Below are 19,897 nucleotides of genomic sequence, written 5' to 3' on the forward strand. Positions count from 1 at the left end.
TGGCGAATCCAGTCAACGGACACGTCCGCACTTATGTTTGCATATCAAATGAGAAATTATGCAGTAATATTGGGAAGAAACATTGACCTCCGAAATACCCTTCTGTTCCTTTAACCAGCAGCTGAAAATTACTCGAACATATATTTTTTACTAACCTCGCAAGTGTTCTTAACCTCAACTGCTTCTTTGTAATGTCCCAAACCCGTATTCCCTGTCTATACTCTCCTGAAAACGATTACGAACTTCCACGCACAAAATGAAAGACGTACATGAATATTAATCACTTCTCAGTTGCAATTCCTATTTTCGACCGAATATATGCGAACACATGAACTGTGTCCCCGCAGTTGGCGCTGTTACGTCGCTGTCCTGCTGTCGCGGTATCGATGGCGGCGCATGTGTCCTTCACGTGTGGCTGGTGAGGAGGTTGGGAGAAGAGTGCCGTGCGCTTGCCTACGAAAACGACAAAGCCGAAGGGCACACGCCATCCCACTGCAGTCACTGGGCAAAGGAGCGAAGTGAGCGTAGGGCTAATCCTTCCTGTGTTTGTGCGCATCGTGAGCGATGGGAGCATTGTGCGCGCAAGCGTTCGTGCGCGTAACGTTGACACGACACGGTCTCAACACTTGCAGCTTCAAGGTGTGACGCCCGAAAGCGGTTGTCGCCGTTCCTCATTACAAGAGCGCTGCGAATCGCCAAGTCTATAGAAACGAGGATAATAAATAGCAATCATTCCTGTGTTACAAGGTATCAACGCATTCATGGCGATGTATCTCGTGCAATGTGCGTCAATGGGTGTACGGACTTCGTCAGGCAGTTGGTCTTTAGCCTTCCTACTGAACGGCCGACACATGGCGCAAACATGGGCGCATGTCAAACTGATGCATGTTCCAGCTGCAAAGGAGAAGCTGCTTCCGGTATCAAAACGCGTTGCGCCCGCATGTCGACCGCGCTTACCGCTGAAACACCGTCCAAGGAGCTTGCAATTTCTTTCAATTTCTTTCAAGGTTTCGCTTTATCAGCAACATTTTTTTTTCAAGCGACAGTGCTTATTTGGCTTTTTCGCTCATCTTCTTGGTAGTCAGTCGTGTTTAGTTGTCAGACATTCACCGCCAATAGAAAGATTCCGTCAGAATCGTGACGTGTTATTACGCAAGCAAATTGCAGGACGCGTTTGTTTGCGAAGGCATACCAATGCTGCCCTTCGAGGTGTAGATATTCTCGCGAAACTTATCTCCGCTGGTGGCCATGCCGCTACAGTCAGCGCACGCATGAAGGATCAGCTTATATTGCCACATGGTGGTGATAGTGACGTACACAATAGGAAAACTGCAAATGTTGAAAGTCACTCATATTGGGCGAACCTGTGCCCTCAAAAACAGGCTACACTCAAGGAGCGGCGCCGCGGCGACATGGTCGGCGATCGTCGAAAATCTCACCAGCGGGTCAAGGGAATCCACTTAAACATCAGTAATCGAAGGTTTCAGAGTAATCGCTGGTTTCCGCATGCATTCCAGAACCTTCTCCAGCATTCGCGTCATTCCATGAAATTGGATTACACAAGGTTCGGTGACAAGAGAGAGCAGATAGAACCATCAATAACTCTCGAGAAACTTCCGATACATGCAGGCGCGTCCTGTACTATGCGGCGGTGAACCATGGTCACTGCATAAAGATAAACTAGTACGCGTGTCAAAACCCCCCCTCTTAAAATACCATCCCCATCCTAAAAACATAATGGAGTGAAACACAAAAGGACGCTTATTAAACAAAAGTGAGAAAACAACAAAGAAACAAAGACCAATGTAACAGTCCAAAAATAGAAGGTCCAGAGTTCCGCTCCGCAAAGTCCCAGAGTTCATTAACGCTAAGAGAACGGCTTAAGTCCCACAACATGGACTATTTCAGGCCATAAGTGGCGTCGATGTGATAGTCGAGTGCACCTATGCGTCGGACGATGTTGTCGGGTCAAAAATAGCCGCATAAAAGCTTCTCGCTAAGCCCTTCTCGGTTCATTGGGGTCCAAATACAAACACGGTCGCAAGGTTGGTACATAACCTAGCGTCGTTGAAGGATGAAGTGTCGGCATTCAGTCCCCTGCTACTTCTTGATCCGCAGGCGGGCGAGCTGTCGGGCTTCTTCGGCACGCTGGAGATAGGTTCGTCTCTACATCAGCGACGTCCGGCAGCATGGTGTCGAGAGTCGACGTCGGGTTCCTTCCGTAAAGCAGCTTGAATGGCGAGATCTGCGCTGTTTCTGTTTCTCGCACCGTTGTGTTGTAAGCGAACGTTACGTACGGTCGGACCGCATCTCAGGTCTTGTACTCGACATCGACGTACATTGGTAGCATGTCGGTGAGGGTCCTATCACAGGCGCTTCGTAATACCATTCGTATGCGGGTGGTAGGCAGCTGTCCTTCTGCGGCTGGCCCGGCTGTATTGCAGAATGGCTTGGGTGAGATCCGCTGTCAAGGCCATTGCTACGTCGGTGATGATGACCTCTTGGGCGCCATTTCTCAGCAGTACGTTCTCGACGAAGAATTTTGCCACTTCAGCTTCGCAACCTTTGGGCAGAGCTTTTGTTTCCGCGAAGCGGATTAGGTATTCGGTCGCCCCGACGATCCATTTATTTCCAGTTCTTGACGTCGGAAGGGGCCCACACCATCCCTATCTGCTGAAATGGCCGGTATTGGGAGGCTCGATCGGCCTTAGTAATAGCGCTGGCCTTGTCAGTAGTGCCTTGCGTCCTCGACAAGCTCAGCATGTCTTCACGTAACGAGCGGCGTCGGAGGTCAGGCGTAGCCAGTAGAACATTTCTTGTATCCTCGATAGCCCTCGGAAGAATCCAAGGTGCCCAGCTGTCAGATCGCTATGTAGGGCGTGCAATACTTCTGGACGCAGCTCTGAGGGAAGAACAAGAAGGTAGTTGGGGCTGACTGGCGAGCAGTTGTTCTTTACGAGTAGGTTGTTTTGTAGTGAGAAAGAGGACAGTCCTCGCTTAAATGCCCTAGGGATAGCATCGGTGTGTCCCTCCTAATACTCTACGAGGCTTTTTAGTTCTCTGTCTGCTCGATGCTGCTCAGCGAAATCTACCGCGATTATTATTCCAAGAAAGGCGTCGTCATGCTCGCAATCCGGTGGCGGCAGGTCAATGGAGGTGCGTGATAGGAGATCGGCATCGGAGTGTTTACCTACGGACATTTATGTGACAGGGATCTGATATTCTTGCAGTTTGAGGCTCTCCTGCGCCAGCTGTCTTGAAGGGCCCTACAAATTTGCTAGTCAACAAAAGAAGTGATGGTCGTTAACGAGTTTGAATGGCCGGCCACATAGGTAAGGGCGAAATTTTGCTGTAGTTTAAGTGGTGGGAAGGCATCGTTTTTTCGTCGCAGAATAATTGCCTCCCGTTTTTGACAGCGACCTGCTAGCGTAAGCACCCGTTCAAGTCCGTCTTTCCTCTGGACTAGGACGGCATGGAGGCTTAAGTTACTGGCGTCAGTGTGGGTTTCGGTATCGGCGTCCTCGTCGAAGTGCGCAACTACTGGAGATGTCTGCATGCGTCGTTTGAGTTCTTGAAATGCGTCGGACTGCGGCGTTTCCCACTTGAACGCAACATAACGTTTGGTTATGTGTGTTATCGGTTCAGTGATGCATGAAAAGTCCTTGACAAAGCGTTTATAGTAGGCACATATGCCAAGGAATCTACGCACTACCTTCTTGTCCATGGGCGGCTGGAACATTGCGGTGGCAGCTGTCTTGTGCGCGTCAGGGCGGACTGAAGATTCGCTGATGACGTGGCCGAAGAACAGAAGCTTATTGTAAGTGTAGCGGCAATTTTCCGGCTTCAGAGTGAGGCCTGATGATTTGATTGCCTCTAGTACTGTTGCAAGCCGCCAAAGGTGTTCCTCGAAATAGCCAGCGAAGATGACGACGTCATCCAAGCAATCGTCATCCAAGCATCGGAGCTGTTGCTTTCAATGCTTTAGCCATCCAGAACCCCGCTACCGTCACTGATATCGTCGCTACTTGCCAGCGCCTTGACGAACTCGAATCAGTACGGTTGCAGCCAGACACCACTACAAACACTACCACCGACGACCCTGCGTTAAGAGCGATGATACGCGCAATAATTCGAGAAGAGCTCCAGTATCTTGGCTTAGCCGCGGGACCTATGCCTTCTCCTGCCTCCGATACCAATCTGCGAGACGTCATCAAGGAGGAATTGGCATCCATGGCTGGTGCAGCGTACACGGACCCTCTAACCCCTAGGGCCCCATCAACGTACACACAAGTAGCCGCAGCTACTCCGGTCATCGTCCCACCGAGCCTCCAAAACCAACACCGGCTCACATCGCTTCCATGACTACCAGCGCACCTACCCAAACCAGCTATCCGCAGTGGCGTCCTCCTCGTCCCATCTGCTACTACTGCGGCTATCGTGGCCACATAGCGCGTTTTTGCCGCAAGCGCCAGCAAGACGAGCGTCGCGGATATGATGTACACCAACGGGATGACTTTTCGCCCGGAGCTACTTTCCATCGTCTAGGGAACTTCCATGACCAACGCCGTCCTTATGGTCCACCGCGCGGACGCTCTCCATCGCCTACTGTAGCATCCGAGACGGCTTACCGTCCTGCGAGACGCCGCTCGCCGTCACCCCTTCGCCGCTCTACGTCCCCACTGAGACCTGCTTCTCAATTCGCCGAGCGTCGTCCGGAAAACTGAATTATGCAGCTTTTGGAGGAAAAGCTGCATCGAACGACAGGACAGAAATTCCTCCATCGCGTCCGTACAATGTGATATTGGTTGTAGTATAAGGTGTACAAGTAGAAGCTTTAATAGACACTGGTGCTAGTGTTTCAGTCATTCACCGTGATTTGTGTTCGCGACTTCGGAAAGTTATGACCCCCTATGACGGACCTACGCTACTCGCTGCTCAAGGGGCCTCCATTCGACCTATCGCCTGGTGCACAGCTCGTATTTCCATCGATGGACTTCTACATCACGTACAATTTGCAGTGCTAAGTTCGTGTGCCCAGCAGCTCATATTGGGATGGGATTTTCTTTCTACGGCCTCCGCCTCCATCTGCTGTGGACAACGCGTTCTCCACATGACCGACACGACCTATTCACTTCATGCAGATGCCGCACCCCTTCACTTCCTTGCTGCAGAAGATACCGCGTTACCTCCTCGCCATCAAAGCATCGTTACTATCACATCTGATGTGATTGACTGCGGCGACGTGCTCGTATTGCCATCTACACGCTGTCTTGCAAGAGGGATAGCCTTTGCATCAGGGCTGGTTAGGTTTGATCATGGCTCTGTACTTCTCTACGCTACAAACCCGACATCCGAAAAGATTCTCATCCCTAAAGGCACTACATTGGCTTGCGCCACTGAATCGGAGTCTATATCTGTTGTTTCCTTTCAACCAGCTTCTTCTGAAGGTCCTTGTACCGGATGGGCCGCATCTCCTTCAGCTCTTGCAGCTGCCATCAGTTCCGACCTGACGCCTTCGCAGTCACAACAATTGCTTGCTTTGCTCCTAAAACATGAAGCTTCCTTTGACGCGCATTCAACTTCGTTGGGAAAGACTTCGATTACGACGCATCGGATATAGACAGATGGTACATCCATCGTGCGCCGTAGACCATATCGCGTATCGCTAGCCGAGAGGAAAGTCATTGACGAGAACGTCACCGACATGCTCCAACGAAACATAATACGCCCCTCTGCTAGCCCTTGGTCTTCCCCCGTTGTTTTGGTTCGGAAAAAAGACGGTTCTGTTCGATTTTGTGTAGCCTACCGAGCACTTAACAAGATCACGCGCAAGGATGTATACCCTATGCCGCGAATAGACGATGCCTTGGATTCCCTGCAGGGTGCCGAGTACTTCTCCAGCATCGATCTGCGTTCCGGCTACTGGCAGATACCTATGCATGAGGACGATAAGGAGAAAACAGCGTTTTCAACACCAGATGGGCTGTACGAGTTTAATATCATGCCATTCGGCCTCTGCAATGCGCCCGCAACGTTCGAGCGCATGATTGACACCGTTCTTCGTGGCCTAAAGTGGATGACTTGCCTGTGCTATCTGGACGATATTGTTGTTTTCTCGTCCACCTTCTCTCAGCACCTGCAACGTCTGGATGAAGTTCTCACGTGCCTTGCCAACGCTGGACTTCAGCTAAACACCAAGAAATGCCATTTTGCCAGCAAGACAATCAAAGTTCTAGGTCACATTGTGAGCAAAGATGGCATTCGTCCTGATCCTGACAAGGTTTCCGCAGCTCAGAACTTCCCTCGGCCTGAAAAGACCAAAGATTTGCGTAGTTTCTTAGGCCTCGCTTCCTATTTTCGGCGATTCATACGGGGCTTCGCCTCAATAGCGTCACCTCTGCACAAATTACTGGGTTCTAATGTTCCATTTGTGTGGTCTTCCGAATGTGAATCTGCGTTCACCCATCTGAAGCGCGCTCTCACATCTGAACCGGTACTACGCCATTTTGATGAAGCTGCTCCTACCCTCCTGCATACGGATGCTAGTGGTCACGGAATTGGTGGCATTCTCCGACAGCGAGGCGACACTTTAGGTGAGAGGGTCGTCGCATACGCAAGTCGCGTTCTGGCAAACGCCGAAAAGAATTACACCATCACGGAGCAGGAATGTCTAGCTATCATTTGGTCTGTCCAGAAGTTTCGACCTCATCTTCACGGCCGCCACTTTACGATCGTTACAGACCATCATGCATTATGCTGGCTTTCGACGCTGAAGAACTTGTCTGGACGACTTGGTCGGCGGATTCTTCGTTTGCAAGAATATGACTTTACCATTAACTACAAGTGCGGGAAAAAACACCAAGATGCAGACGCGCTTTCTCGCTGTCCGCTTCCTACGACACCATGCAATGGAGCTACAACTACCATCCGTGACAAGCTTTCGCTCGATCCCTCCTCAGATGCTTTCTTGTTGGCCACTGTCGACGAGATGCCTCCACACGACAACAAATCCTTCCAATTTCATCAACTTGCCGACTCTTACTGTCGGCGCATCATAGACCACCTTCAAGGAGCTTCGCGCCCGCCTAACGCCCATCTTCGTCGGCAGCTGACGCAATTTAAGATTGAAAACCGCGTCCTATACCGTCATGTCTATCACCCTGACGGTCAACGCTGGGTTCCTGTCCTGCCACGCTCTCTACGTGCTCATGTCCTGCAGGCTTCTCACGACGCCATGACTGCTGGTCACCTTGGTTTCCAGAAAACCTATGACCGCATCAAAGGGCGCTTCTACTGGCCTGGATTGTCCGCCAGTGTAGCGAGGTATGTCGCTTCTTGCGCTCTATGTCAGCGTCGAAAGCTCCCTACATCAGCTCCACGCGGACAAGTGCAACCGGTTCCTTGTCCGTCGCAACCATTTGAGGTCGTTGGAGTTGACCTATATGGCCCTCTTCCTGTGACTCTCACTGGTAAACGATGGATTGTGACAGCCGTTGATCACTTGACACGCTAGGCCGAAACAACTTGTGTGAGTTCTGCGTCGGCCTCTGAAGTTGCTGCATTCATACTTCAATCCTTAATACTGCGTCACGGTGCTCCTCGCGTCCTCCTGAGCGACCGTGGAAAAGCATTCCTCTCGCAACTACTAGACGATGTACTCAGAGCCTCCGGAACCACCCACAAGACTACCTCCAGTTACCATCCGCAAACCAACGGCCTCACAGAGCGCTTTCATCGCACGCTGTCTGACATGTTAGCCGTGTACATTGACCCGGATCACAGAAACTGGGACGCAATTTTACCATTCGTTACCTTTGCATATAATACCGCCGTTCAACGCACGACCGGTTACTCGCCATACTGCCTTGTCTATGGTCGTTCGCCCTCTACCTGTCTTGACGTCTCTTTCTTCGCGCCAACTGTCCATCAATGTCCTTCCTCCTGCGAAGAATATGTGTCCCGCATTCTGCGTTGTCGCCAGCTCGCCCGCATCAACACCGAAGCACGGCAACAGGACCGCAAGCAGCATTACGACGCCTCTCATCGCGTCGTGTGCTTACGCCCTGGCGAGGAAGTGCTACTCCGGACACCAGTTCGTACTCCTGGCTTGTGTGACAAGTTTCAGCTTCGCTTCATCGGCCCCTACAGAGTCTTGGAGCAGACTTCTCCAGTGAACTATCACGTGGAACCAGTTATTGTTCCAAGTGACCGCCGCTGCCGCGCCGCTGAGATTGTCCACGTTTCCCGTATGAAGCCTTTCACGAGACGTTCACCGCCCCTTTGAATTGCGGCCAGGCTGGCCGCTCTCGCGCGAGGGGACATTAGTGTGGGAATTTATAAGCTATATTCTGTCATCTGTACACGATCATCATCATATGGGGTTCATGTGGGGTTCTTCATCATCGCTTGTGGGGCTGGTTCTCGTGTGTGCTCCGTGCTGTGGGCGTGGTCGGTTCGCCTAATCTTTTGACGCGGAATAAATGCCGTGATTACTGCTGCGTCACAATATATTTAATATAGCGCCTTCGCAAAACTTGTCGGGCCCCAGCTTGTCCCCGTAAAAATGCCAACTTCCCGCCTGTGTCACCGGTCACTACTACGTGACACTATTGACACGTGCGCTTGTTTGTCTTTATCGGGTGACACGTTTCACCACCTAACAAATGTTATCGCACAGCGCAGGACGCGCCTGTATGCATCGGGAGTTTCTGGATTGTTATCAATGATTCCATTAGCTGTCTGTGACCGAACCTTGTGTAATCTTATTGCATGTGTGCGCGACGCGAATAATGTATTGTGGAAGGCACGCGGATACCAGCGATTACTTTGGAACATTCGGCGACTGATGTATAAAAGCCGACGCGCTTGACTCGCTGAATATATTTTCCATAATCGCCTACTGTATTCGCTGCTGTCACCGTCCTTAGAGTGTACCTTGTTTTTGAGGGCACAAGTTCACCCAATAAAACGCTTCCTTCATCTTTCCCAGTTTGGCTGCTTCTTTACCGTCACTTCTACGTGACAATATAGTCACCTTAGGATACCCTGAAAAGTACGCGCTTAGCTTAAGGCTTTAATGAAAACAAACATTTCAGAATTATTTCCAAACCGTTAACTAACATAAACATTTCACAGCACATGTTCATCTTATTGCGTATATCTTGTTTGCCAAAATTGCTTTTGCAAGTATAGTGCGCTTAATATAAGCACTCAAGACAGAGAGTATAAGCGGATTTATCAATATCTACGCAGCACCCTGATGTACAGAAAACAACAATTATTGCCCCAGTCCTCATGTAAAACATGTCCAGGCCCCCTTTTTACTTTAGAAGTTGTGGCTTTGTGCCTCATTTAATTCTATCTGTGCACGAACAGAACTCTGATCTAAATTTATCGAACTATTATAATGAGATTGAGAACTTCTGTGAACAGATATAACTTTCCCTTCGAAGAAAACATTGCAAGAAGGCTTTTAAGCGTTAAAAAAAATACGGGATTTTGCGTGCCAAAACCACTTTCTGATTATAAGGCACGCGGTAGTGGAGGACTCTGGTAATTTCGACCACCTGGGGTTCTTTAACGTGCACCTAAATCTAAGTACACGGGTGTTTTCGCATTTTTGCCCCCACAGAAATGCAGCCGCCGTGGCTGGGATTCGATCCCGCGACCTCGTGCTCAGCAGCCCAACACCATAGCCACTGAGCAACCACGGCGGGTGAACTTTTGAGCGTTACGAGACTATATTGTTTTCGTTGTACATTCTATTCGTAAATAACAGGATACTCACCAACCGATGATATGTGAATTCATGCACCGGGTTGCTGGCTTCGATGTAGATTCTCGGCAGCTTTTGAAGGTGGTCAGGAAGAAAGTAACTTTGCCCTTTCGTTTGCGCAGCAAGATTCTCAAGCTTCTGTTCAGCTTTGTCACCCATCGCCATTGCCACAACTTCGATCTTTGCCGCTAACAGTTGAGGCCAGACGTCGTCAATGTAGGGCTGCTCATTCTCCATGCCGTCCGTTAAAAGAACAATAATTGCGCCTTCAGGACTCTCAGGGGAAGTATTCAAAACCTGCGCATAATAAATAGATACAATGTTCTACGGATGGTATAATAACATAAGTTTTAGCATTCTTAAAAAATCTCTAGATACATGTGCGTTTGCGGTAACCAAACATATATATGTTAGGTTACGCGATTTTGGGTTTACACTTGCGCAATAGCCATAAAGTAATACGAAATTTGATCAACAACATATGCAGCACTTCCCGTGCAATGTTAATACCCTGCATTACCTTTGTCGCAAACGTTTTTCCTTTCTTCGCATAATCAATATTTGCCTATGGTTTAAGACTTGCTATTGTTTGTTTGTATATATCTCCTAGAGCGAGTGTGCGGTTGTCGCGGGAAATAACGTATTGCCGCCGAGTAATTCTAATGGTCACGGATTACCTTAAGCTTCGCCCATGGCGTGGTCGAAGTGTTACGGGAATGTTGACAGGATTGAGCGTCTTTATGACGTGCTATATTCATACACTACGCATAGAGGTTCTTTGTCTACCTATGCCTTACCTAATTGGCGCAGACAAATTTGATGTATCGAAGCCGAATTCAATATTTTGACGTAAGTAAATATCGGCGAGCGGACTACGCGAAGGAAGACAAGGATATGATGCGGAAGACAACGCGCGGGCGATACGCGCCTCGGGGCTTCTTGGTGAGCGCTGAAAACGTTTTCCTATTCTTTTTTTCGTACAAGCTTCACACGCGTTCAAGGCCGCATGTGTGCGTAAGATTTCGTAATAAAGATGTTAGGACTACTGATAATTGACACTATATCCTGCGACCTAGGTCCGCCTAAAACCTCCAGAAAGCGGATAAATCCACGCATCTCTTAGGCATGTAGGGCCCTTGCGGCTGTTCTTTTCGGCGATGGGGTAGCCTCACCGCCTGTTTGATTATCTGACTAATCTATGTCGAATGCTCGGTTGCAGTAGTCGGAAATCCGAGTCCTCTACCTTTTCTTTTCCTTTTTTTTTATATGACAGAGGTGTGCCTGAATTTGACCTCCTCCGGTTCACTCTATGTGTAGGTTTGGAGTGACGCCGGACGCCGGCAAAAGATGCAGAGAGCAAGTGGGGCTATAATAATCGATGTACAGGCAAATTACCAAGACCCTCTAAGCTTCAGCAAAGACCTTCCCTGACCAGAAGAGGAATTGGACTCACTTGTGCCGTATACGGCAAACCCCCTCCCTCATGACTCCTACAATTATCCCGTGGCTCCAAGTCCGCTGCAGCTGCGGAGCGCCTGACCAAGGCGGTGTTCAGGCCTGGAACGCAGCAGACAGTGCTAAGAATCTCTGGATCCAGACAGGCCACCAATGGAAAATGAACTTTTAACACCGAAATACCTTTAACAACTTTAACAGCCGAAATCTGTCGTTGAGGCTAGCTTAGCAGGACTCTGTGAGGAGCTATCAGATATTGTTTGGGATATGATTGGCCTTAGCGATATGAGAAGAACTGGTGAGACCTATATATTACGGACTAAAGGCCATGTCCTCTGCTATACGGGACTCCCAGATAAGAAGTAATACGGGGTAGGATTAATAATTCATAACGACATAGCCGGCAACATTGACGAATTCTACCGCATTATTTAAAGGGTAGCAGTTGTCGTAATCAAACTTAAGATGTATGCATTGAAGGTAGTGCAAGCCTATTCCCCAATGTCCTGTCACGATAATGATAAAGTAGATCAGTTTTACGAAGACGCTGAATAAGCGATAAAAAACGTCTCAGTAGTCTGTAGTAATGGGCGACTTCAATGCAAAAGTGGGAGAAATGCAGGCTGGTGAACAAGCAATTGGCGACAACGGCGTTGATTGTAGGAACACTGGAGGAGAGATGATGATAGAATTCGCAGAAAGTCTTAAGCTTCGAATAATGAAAAAAATTTTCCAAGAAGCGCAACAACAGAGAGTGAACCTGGAAAGGCCCCAATGGTGAAGCAAGAAACGAAACTGATTTTATATTTTCTGCTAATCCCAGCATAGTGCAGGATGTGGAAGTTATTGGTAAGGTAAAGGTGCAGTGATCATAGATTAGTGAGGGCTATGATTCACCTCAATTTGAAGAGAGAAAAATAAAATTGCTCCAAAAAAATATTTCAAAGTAGAGGCAGTAAAATTAAAACCAAACAACTTGATGCTGGTACTTGCAAACAAATATGTAGCATTGAAACAGAGAGATGAAGATGAGATAGGTATAATGAATGCAACTGTAACTAAGCTGGCTACATAGGCAGAAATGCAAGTGGGATGCAAGGCACCAAGGCAACCAGTAAGCAAACTCTCTAAAGTAACAAAAGAATTAATAAAGAAAGAAGAAAGAATGAAAGTGTGGAGCTCTGGAGGTAATACAGAATTCGCGGAACTGTCAAAACTGATCAAGGAAGCGAAAAGAAGTGGTATTTGAAATTATAACGTGAGAAAGACTAAAGAAGCCGTAAAAAATTTACCTAACCTGAAATCAGTGAAAAGAAAACTTGGCATAGGACAAACCAAGATGTATGCTCTGAGACATGAGCAGGGTAATATCATCAACAATCTCGAATGCATCGTAAAAGAAGCTGAAGGATTCTATATTGACCTTTAAAGTAGCCAGATGACTCAGGATAATTCCATTCGCAACAGTAATGAACTGGATACAGAAACTCCTGCTATTATCGATGAGGTCAGAAGGGCCTTGCAAGTCATGAAAATGGGAAGAGTGGCAGGAGGCGATAGGATAAACATCCATTTAGTCAGTGGTGGAGGTGACATAATGTTTCGTCGCATTCAACCACTTGACGTACCATCAGAACCATTCTCCCGTGTAGGTGGTGGTCTTTTAGGCCCTTTTCCTTCGTCTGCTTCGGGAAACAAGCGAATTTCTGTAGCAATTAACAGACTACGCCACCCAATATGCAATCACACAGGCTCTTCCGACAAGCTGTGCAACCGATATCGCCGACTTCCTCCTAGAAAACGCCATGTTTCACCACGGCGCCCATCGAGAGCTCCTGACCGAGGCCACTACTTTCTTTCTAAAGTTGTCAATGACATTCTACACTCGTGCGGGACTAAACACAAACTTGCTACTGCTTACCATGCACAAACGAACGGTCTAACCGAGCGCCTTAACCGCAACCTTACAGACGGGCTGTCCATATATATCTGCGATGACCATCGCGACTGGGACGTTGCGCTGCCGTTTGTAACTTTCGCGTATAATTCGTCTCGCCATGATACCGCAGGCGTCTCTCCATTCGTCCTCTTGTTTCGCCGCGACCCTAAGTTACCTTTCTACATCGTTCTGCCTGCTAGTCTGAATTGCACATCTGAGTACGCCCATGAAGCTATCCTCAAAGCACAAGAAGCACACCATATTGCTCGACATCGACTTGTGGAGTTGCAGGACAATCAGCGACGCTTATATGATGCCCGCCATCGTGACGTCCATTACACACCGGGCGCCCTGGTTCTCCTTTGGTCGCCGTCGCGACGCGTTGGCCTCTCGGCGAAATTACTTTCACGCTACTCCGGCCCTTACGATGTCTTGCGTCAAGTAACTGACGTCACGTACGAAATCGCCCCTCTTGAACCAACCGTGGCTCAGCATCGCTCCGACGTGGTCCACGTCGCGTCTCTAAAATTGTATCACTCGCCCGCCTGTGCTGCGTGAGTTCCGTTCTGTGCTGCGTGAGTGCCTACAGCCAAGGGCACCCAACATGCCTTCGTTTTGCGCAGGATGTGGCTGTGCGAACACAGGCGGGCAAGACGATGTGATGTTTCACATGATCCCGAAGAACAAGAACCTTGTAGCGCAGTGGGTCCGTGCGGTGAGGAGAGATAATTTGGTGCCGACGAAATCAACTATGCTGTGCTCGGACCATTTCCACGACAGTAATTATCATCGGAGCATGACAACGATGCGCGCAATCGGTATTCTAATTATATCAGCGCTACTGAAGCCCGGCGTTGTTCCGTCCATAACCTCCCTCAAGAGTAACATCTCGCCAGCTCCAAGAGCGGCCTTCGCAAAGAGGAGAAAGCATGAGGTAATGGTTTTAATGTGCACACGGGCAATGTTTTAACAGATGATCACCTGAGTATCGAACAAATGGCCTTACAGCGGCCTATGACGAAGCGAGGTGGAGTCACAGCTGGGAATATGCGCATGCGTGCAAAGTTCTTGCCGTTTTCGTCCTGTATTGCCACTCAGCTTTGTCACGGAACACTGTGCTACGGCTGTTTGTTCCGCGCTGTTTTGATATGGTGAAATACCTGCCGGAGGTACGCTTGCGCTTTCAGTGATATTTGTTATTCTTCCTACCACGCGGTGCCTGCAGGTTAAACCGTTCAGCATTCGTGTTAAATCGCACGACATGAGGCAATACGGTAATATTTTCATGCTCGCGTTAGGGTAGTTGAACTCGGCGTGTAGAAACTTCGTTCCGTAGATTTCGCACTCACAGCTTGCTACCAGTAGGGAAATTCCGCAACAACGAGCGTCGGCACAGTCGCGCCCGTGGTAAGGCGAACAGGCTTAAATAATGAAGTAACGTTGTGAGGTATTGAACTTGTCAACGTTCGACGTGCTCTAGCCCAATACAGGCATCGGCGCTGGACAAAAAATTTTTTCTTGCCATGGTACCTAGAGAACAAGCTATGTATCGCGCATGGAAAATTATTATTTGAAATAATTATACTACATTACTCGTTACTTTCCTCTTAGGCTCATTGATTTGAATTACATTAGCAATTACCACTTTCAGAAAAGAAATGCTATTGCTTCAAACAGTTGTTATTGCTTGCAAACGTTCAAAGTATGAAGGGACGCCAACTTTTCTTAAAGGTACCATACCATTGCCAACGTTTCATGCCCTCCCCCCATGTTTCTCCACGACACCTCATCACACTACCGACGTTCTGGCGCCGTACACAGCTTACTGGTGCATATTTACCGTAATTAATAAATTACATTAGCCATGAAATTATAGACACCAAATAATTCACATTGCTAAATCACTAGACAACTAATCCATCACATAAATTACTAAAGAAGTATTTCAATTACTGTAGGTAATCCCACTGTTGTCATGTTTTCTGATATGCATGATATGCTGAAATTCATGACATCCATGCCTTGCACTCTTGCAGGTTCTAGCAGAGCTCCTTGAGAGCCGAGCCCCTGATGAACCTGTTCCACTACCATCACTAATCGAAGAGTTTGAAGCATCCAGTGTAACACAGGCAGATAATCTTGAAGAGTTTGAAGTTGCTAAACACGGCACTTATGTTCGCGATCGTGTATCAACATGCAAAAAAACGCGGGACTTGAGACAAGCAGAAGCAAGGTGCCTGACATCGCGGAATCGCACCCGTGTTTGCAATCTACCGAGAAGTTAGTGCTTCAGCATTTTTCCAGCAGCAAGTTCCCAGTGACACTTTAGCACGTTTTTTTTTCTCCCGTCAATGTAACGTGCAGGTACATGAAAAAAACGTAAGTGCCAGGTGAGATTTCCATCGCACGAGAAAGTGCAAACATTGCTCTCACTGTTGGCACACTCAAGATCGTCGTTGCCGCCGTTGCCGCCATCGTATTCTGTATCAGATGTCGGTTCGAACATGTACGGCGAAGATACAAGCTGTCCAAGCCAGCGAGAATGTTCCCTAATGCTTACAACTCAGCTGTGAAGCTAGAACAGAACAGCGTGCTCGCTCATAAGCGGCGGCGCTGACCGGCGATCCCCGGGAATGACGTCACAGCAGTTCCGACCAATCACGGGCAACAGCGGCGTTTGCGCGATGCCCTGAGGCGCTTGTTCGCGTTTTCTTGCAAAAAACAGCCGCTTGCGGTTGTTTACGCCCTTTTAAAGGATATATTCGTGTTCAATGGGCTCTAAACTGTAGAATGCCGCAGAGAACTCATTTTTTCTGAAAAGTGCTTCAGCTTCCCTTTAAGGGTTACGGACTGGATTCCAAGGGAAGGGACGCGTAGCAAGAGGTGGCAGAAAGTTAGGTAGGTGCGTGAGATTGAGAAGTTTGCAGTACATGACAGGGGTGGCCGGAGAAGTATGGGAGAGGCCTTTGCCCTGCAGTGGGCGTAAACAGGCTGATGATGATGATGGTGATGACGACGATGATGATGATGGTGATGACGACGATGATGATGATGGTGATGGTGATGATGATGATTACATGCCATCTAATAATCACGACTCTCGCTGAACCTGGAAAAGTGTTGGTTCGCATTCATTGATTTTGTGATCCTCGGCCGCGTCACCAACAAATCTGCAATCCATCCTGATCCATAGAAGACATCATCCATGGCTGATTCTCCACAACCTGCCGACAAGAAGGGAGTGCGCACATTTCTTGTTGCCTATTAGAGGCGCCACGTCAAAGACTTTTCACGCATTGCCCAGTCTCTGACATTCCTAAAAAAATACGATGTAGTTTTCAAGTGGAAAACGCTGGAAAGCATTAGCACAGCTTCATCGACGCTTGGCGTCACCACCAGTGCTCGCCCACCTTGAAGACATCAACACGGACATCCAAAACGACGCCCTTAGCGCTTGGTTACTCCGTCAATACTCTTACCGGCATTTGACGCGCGTATGAGAAGCCATAAAGCAGCAAGTATCAGTGCCCTTCCAGTCTAAAAGTAAGACGGAGTTGATTTGGTCACTGCTTGCACTAGCCGGTCACTCTCGAAAGCGGAAGCCACTTTTTCAACGACAGGAAAAGAATGCCTTGCCATTATTTGGGCTACCACGAAATTGGGCCTTTAGTTTTATGATAGGCCCTTTAATTAATCGTAAGGGAGCACGATGCCTTGTGTTGCGTGAAAAATTTAGAGGACCCTCAAGATAGTTTAATTGCGCGGACAAACGGACCACAAAGACAGCATGGAACATGGACGAGTGCAGACTTGCAACTAATGTTTATGCCACAACGACCACATATAAGTAAACTCCTGACATGCACGACTGCGCGTGCATGAAAGAAAGAAAGGCAAGATGAAGGAAACGTAAAACCTTGTATAAGGAAAACGCGACCTACCTACGCTCGTCAGTAAACCTCATCTCATTGTTGTGTAAATAAACTGAGGTGTCACTGACACATTCTTGTCCCTTCTTGCTAATATGGTACGCCTCGAGTATCTCTCTGGCTCGGCTCTCTCGGCTGCGGCACAAAATCTTTACTTCCGTCGTGATCGGCTTCCACGTGCACGCCAAGCAATGGACAGGCAGGTGCCCATTCCTTTTATTTCTAATTGACAATTCATGCTCACGCCAGCGCACACGCGCAGTGGTGTATGTCGGGGGTGTACTTATATGTGGTCGTTGTGGAATAAACATTAGTTGCAAGTGTGCGCCTGTCCATGCCCCATGCTGTCATTGTGGTCTGTTTGTCCGCGCAGTTAAACAATGCTCGCTAATATCTACCAACTCGCCCAACAACAAGTTCTTCTAGACCCTCAAGACGCTTCGCACAACAGCGTCACTAACTTCTGGAATTCGACACTACTGTTGTCTGCAACTGCACACGGAAGCAACATGACGGCCACTGCTTTTCACGCGCTCCCGTTGACGCGCTGTCGCAAGACAACGATGATGACGACGCATCTCTGGGAACAATAAGTGAGAAATAATTCGGTGGGCGCCAGCAAGCAGACTCTGAGCTAAAAAGCCTCCACTACTACTTGGAACGCAACAGCAACGTTGTCCGTAGGGTCCTTACGTAAGATTTGTATTCGTTTTTGTTGCAAACTGTTGTCCCCATAAAGAATTCTCACCAGTGCGGGCAACTACATTCTTTTGCCCTCAGAATTGTGTGCGGAGATTCTGCATGGTTCTCATGATGATGCGACCGCTGGGCATCTTGGATTTTTTCGCATGCTATCGAGGATACAAACAAAGTAATACTGGCCACGTCTGACCACTGACATTGCCCACTACCGAAGGTCATGCCGAGACTGCCTATTACAGAAGACACCGCAAACCAGAGCAGCGGGATTTCTGCAGCCAATCCAGCCACGTTTCAACCATTTTAGCAGACCGGAATAGACTTCTTGAGGTCATTTCCGGCATCAACAACTGAGAATACGTGGTTCATCGTGGCTACGGACTACGTTATCCATTACGCCGAAACTAAAGCGCTCTGCAAAGGTAGAATTTTTTGTCGAGGACATCCTGTTATGACATGCCACTCCAAAAGTCCTTATCACGTACATGAAAACTGCTTTTACGGCCAAGCTCACGAAGAATACCAGAAAGAAGAATATAAATATTTGTTGCAAAAATCAATTGCATAAACTGTGCCCACATAATTGCTGTACATAACATATGCCGTACCAAGATGGCTGTCATGCATATAATGCTACGCGAATTTAGGAAAATACGCATATGGGAACATTTAGATTTCCCCCCTCTTTGAACACGATTATCTACTAATTACGTCAATAAGCAGTTTCCGCGCTGCCCTTTCCACAAATATTTTCACCGTTTATCAACGCAGATGGCTGAAATGATAATATGCAGCCAATGACGAACTAAGCTCAACATCTTCAGCTACTCCGTGAATCAAAGATGAATTTTGACGTGAAAATAATAATCATAATAATATATGGGGTTTTACGTGCCTAAACCACTTTCTGATTATGAGGCACGCCGTAGTGGGGGACTCCGGAAATTTCGACACCTGGGGTTCTTTAACGTGCACCTAAATCTAAGTACACGGGTATTTTCGCATTTCGCCCCCATCGAAATGCGGCCGCCGTGGCCGGGATTCGATCCCGCGACCTCGTGCTCAGCAGCCTAACACCATAGCCACTGAGCAACCACGGCGGGTCACGTCAAAATAAAGCACATGAGATGAATACACACAAACTTAGCACAGGCACAAACTGAATCTGGTATCCCACGAGATGAGCTACGCATGAACGGGTGACCTTGAATGTCCAACAACGCTTGCCTAACGTTTTAGAAGTAACATTTCTGAGCATAGACAGCACTCGCAAGTGTTTGGTATGTGTGTACAAAGCTTGCAGTAGGTATGTTTTCTCAATAAAACTATTACAAAACGTACTTGTCTGCTCAAATGCGTCAGCTTTGAGAGCGGTGATGACGGTTTGGAAACTAACGTCGCGCCCAATAAGCCGACACTTTCAAATTGTGTCCAACTTGTCTGTTTCCCAACGTACTTTTTTTTTTCAAAGCTTCGTCTCGAGTAATTTAGTAGCGATAATTGCTATTGCAAGCCCACTCTGTTAAATACATTCAAGAATCAACACTAACACTAACAACGATTATCGATTGAAAAGCTGCATAGATGCGGCATTGAAGGAACGCACAAAAGTTATCTGCGCGTGCTCAAACCCATCACCTATGGGCCCGGGTGGCCACTCGCGAAAGGTAAAGTTTAACATGACATTTCCTTTTTACCTAAGAGAATCAAGTGCTGACCTAAGCAACCACTGCTGCTGCTACTGATAGCGAAGCCTCCACATTAGGCAAATCTTTTCTGTGTGATGCCTGAAAGAAACTGCACCGCCTTCAAAAATTCAGAGAACTCTTGCAATTGCAGCAGCACGCGAAAGCTTACGTGGTGCTCCACCGGTCAGCAAGAGTTTATTATCAATAATCTCATTATTTCCTCTACCTGTCTTCCTACCAAACAGAGGCGTCTCTTGTACGTCGCCGTGCAAAGAAAGACAAGTCGGACGATATAGCTCGAGAAACCGATGTACTACGATTTGGATTACATACAGCGGTCAACAAAAAGGTGTGATATTTAGCATTTTCGTCCGGTGAGGTTAACTGCTAGGACTTTTGATTCTGCGTTTCG

At 48.0% G+C, this 19,897-nt stretch overlaps 1 protein-coding gene across 1 annotated transcript in view; it reads right to left on the reverse strand.

Annotated features, from left to right (window-relative positions):
• Nucleotides 1-19,897, reverse strand: part of LOC139047078 (calcium-activated chloride channel regulator 1-like) — a 189,937-nt gene that overhangs the window by 59,662 nt on the left and 110,378 nt on the right. The window contains exon 9 of the mRNA XM_070521028.1: nt 9,788-10,072. Within this exon, the coding sequence (XP_070377129.1) occupies nt 9,788-10,072 (285 nt within the window). The remainder of the gene's footprint in view (nt 1-9,787; nt 10,073-19,897) is intronic.

The sequence above is a fragment of the Dermacentor albipictus genome, chromosome 6, assembly GCF_038994185.2.
Source record: "Dermacentor albipictus isolate Rhodes 1998 colony chromosome 6, USDA_Dalb.pri_finalv2, whole genome shotgun sequence".
NCBI classification, from domain to species: Eukaryota; Metazoa; Arthropoda; class Arachnida; order Ixodida; family Ixodidae; genus Dermacentor; species Dermacentor albipictus.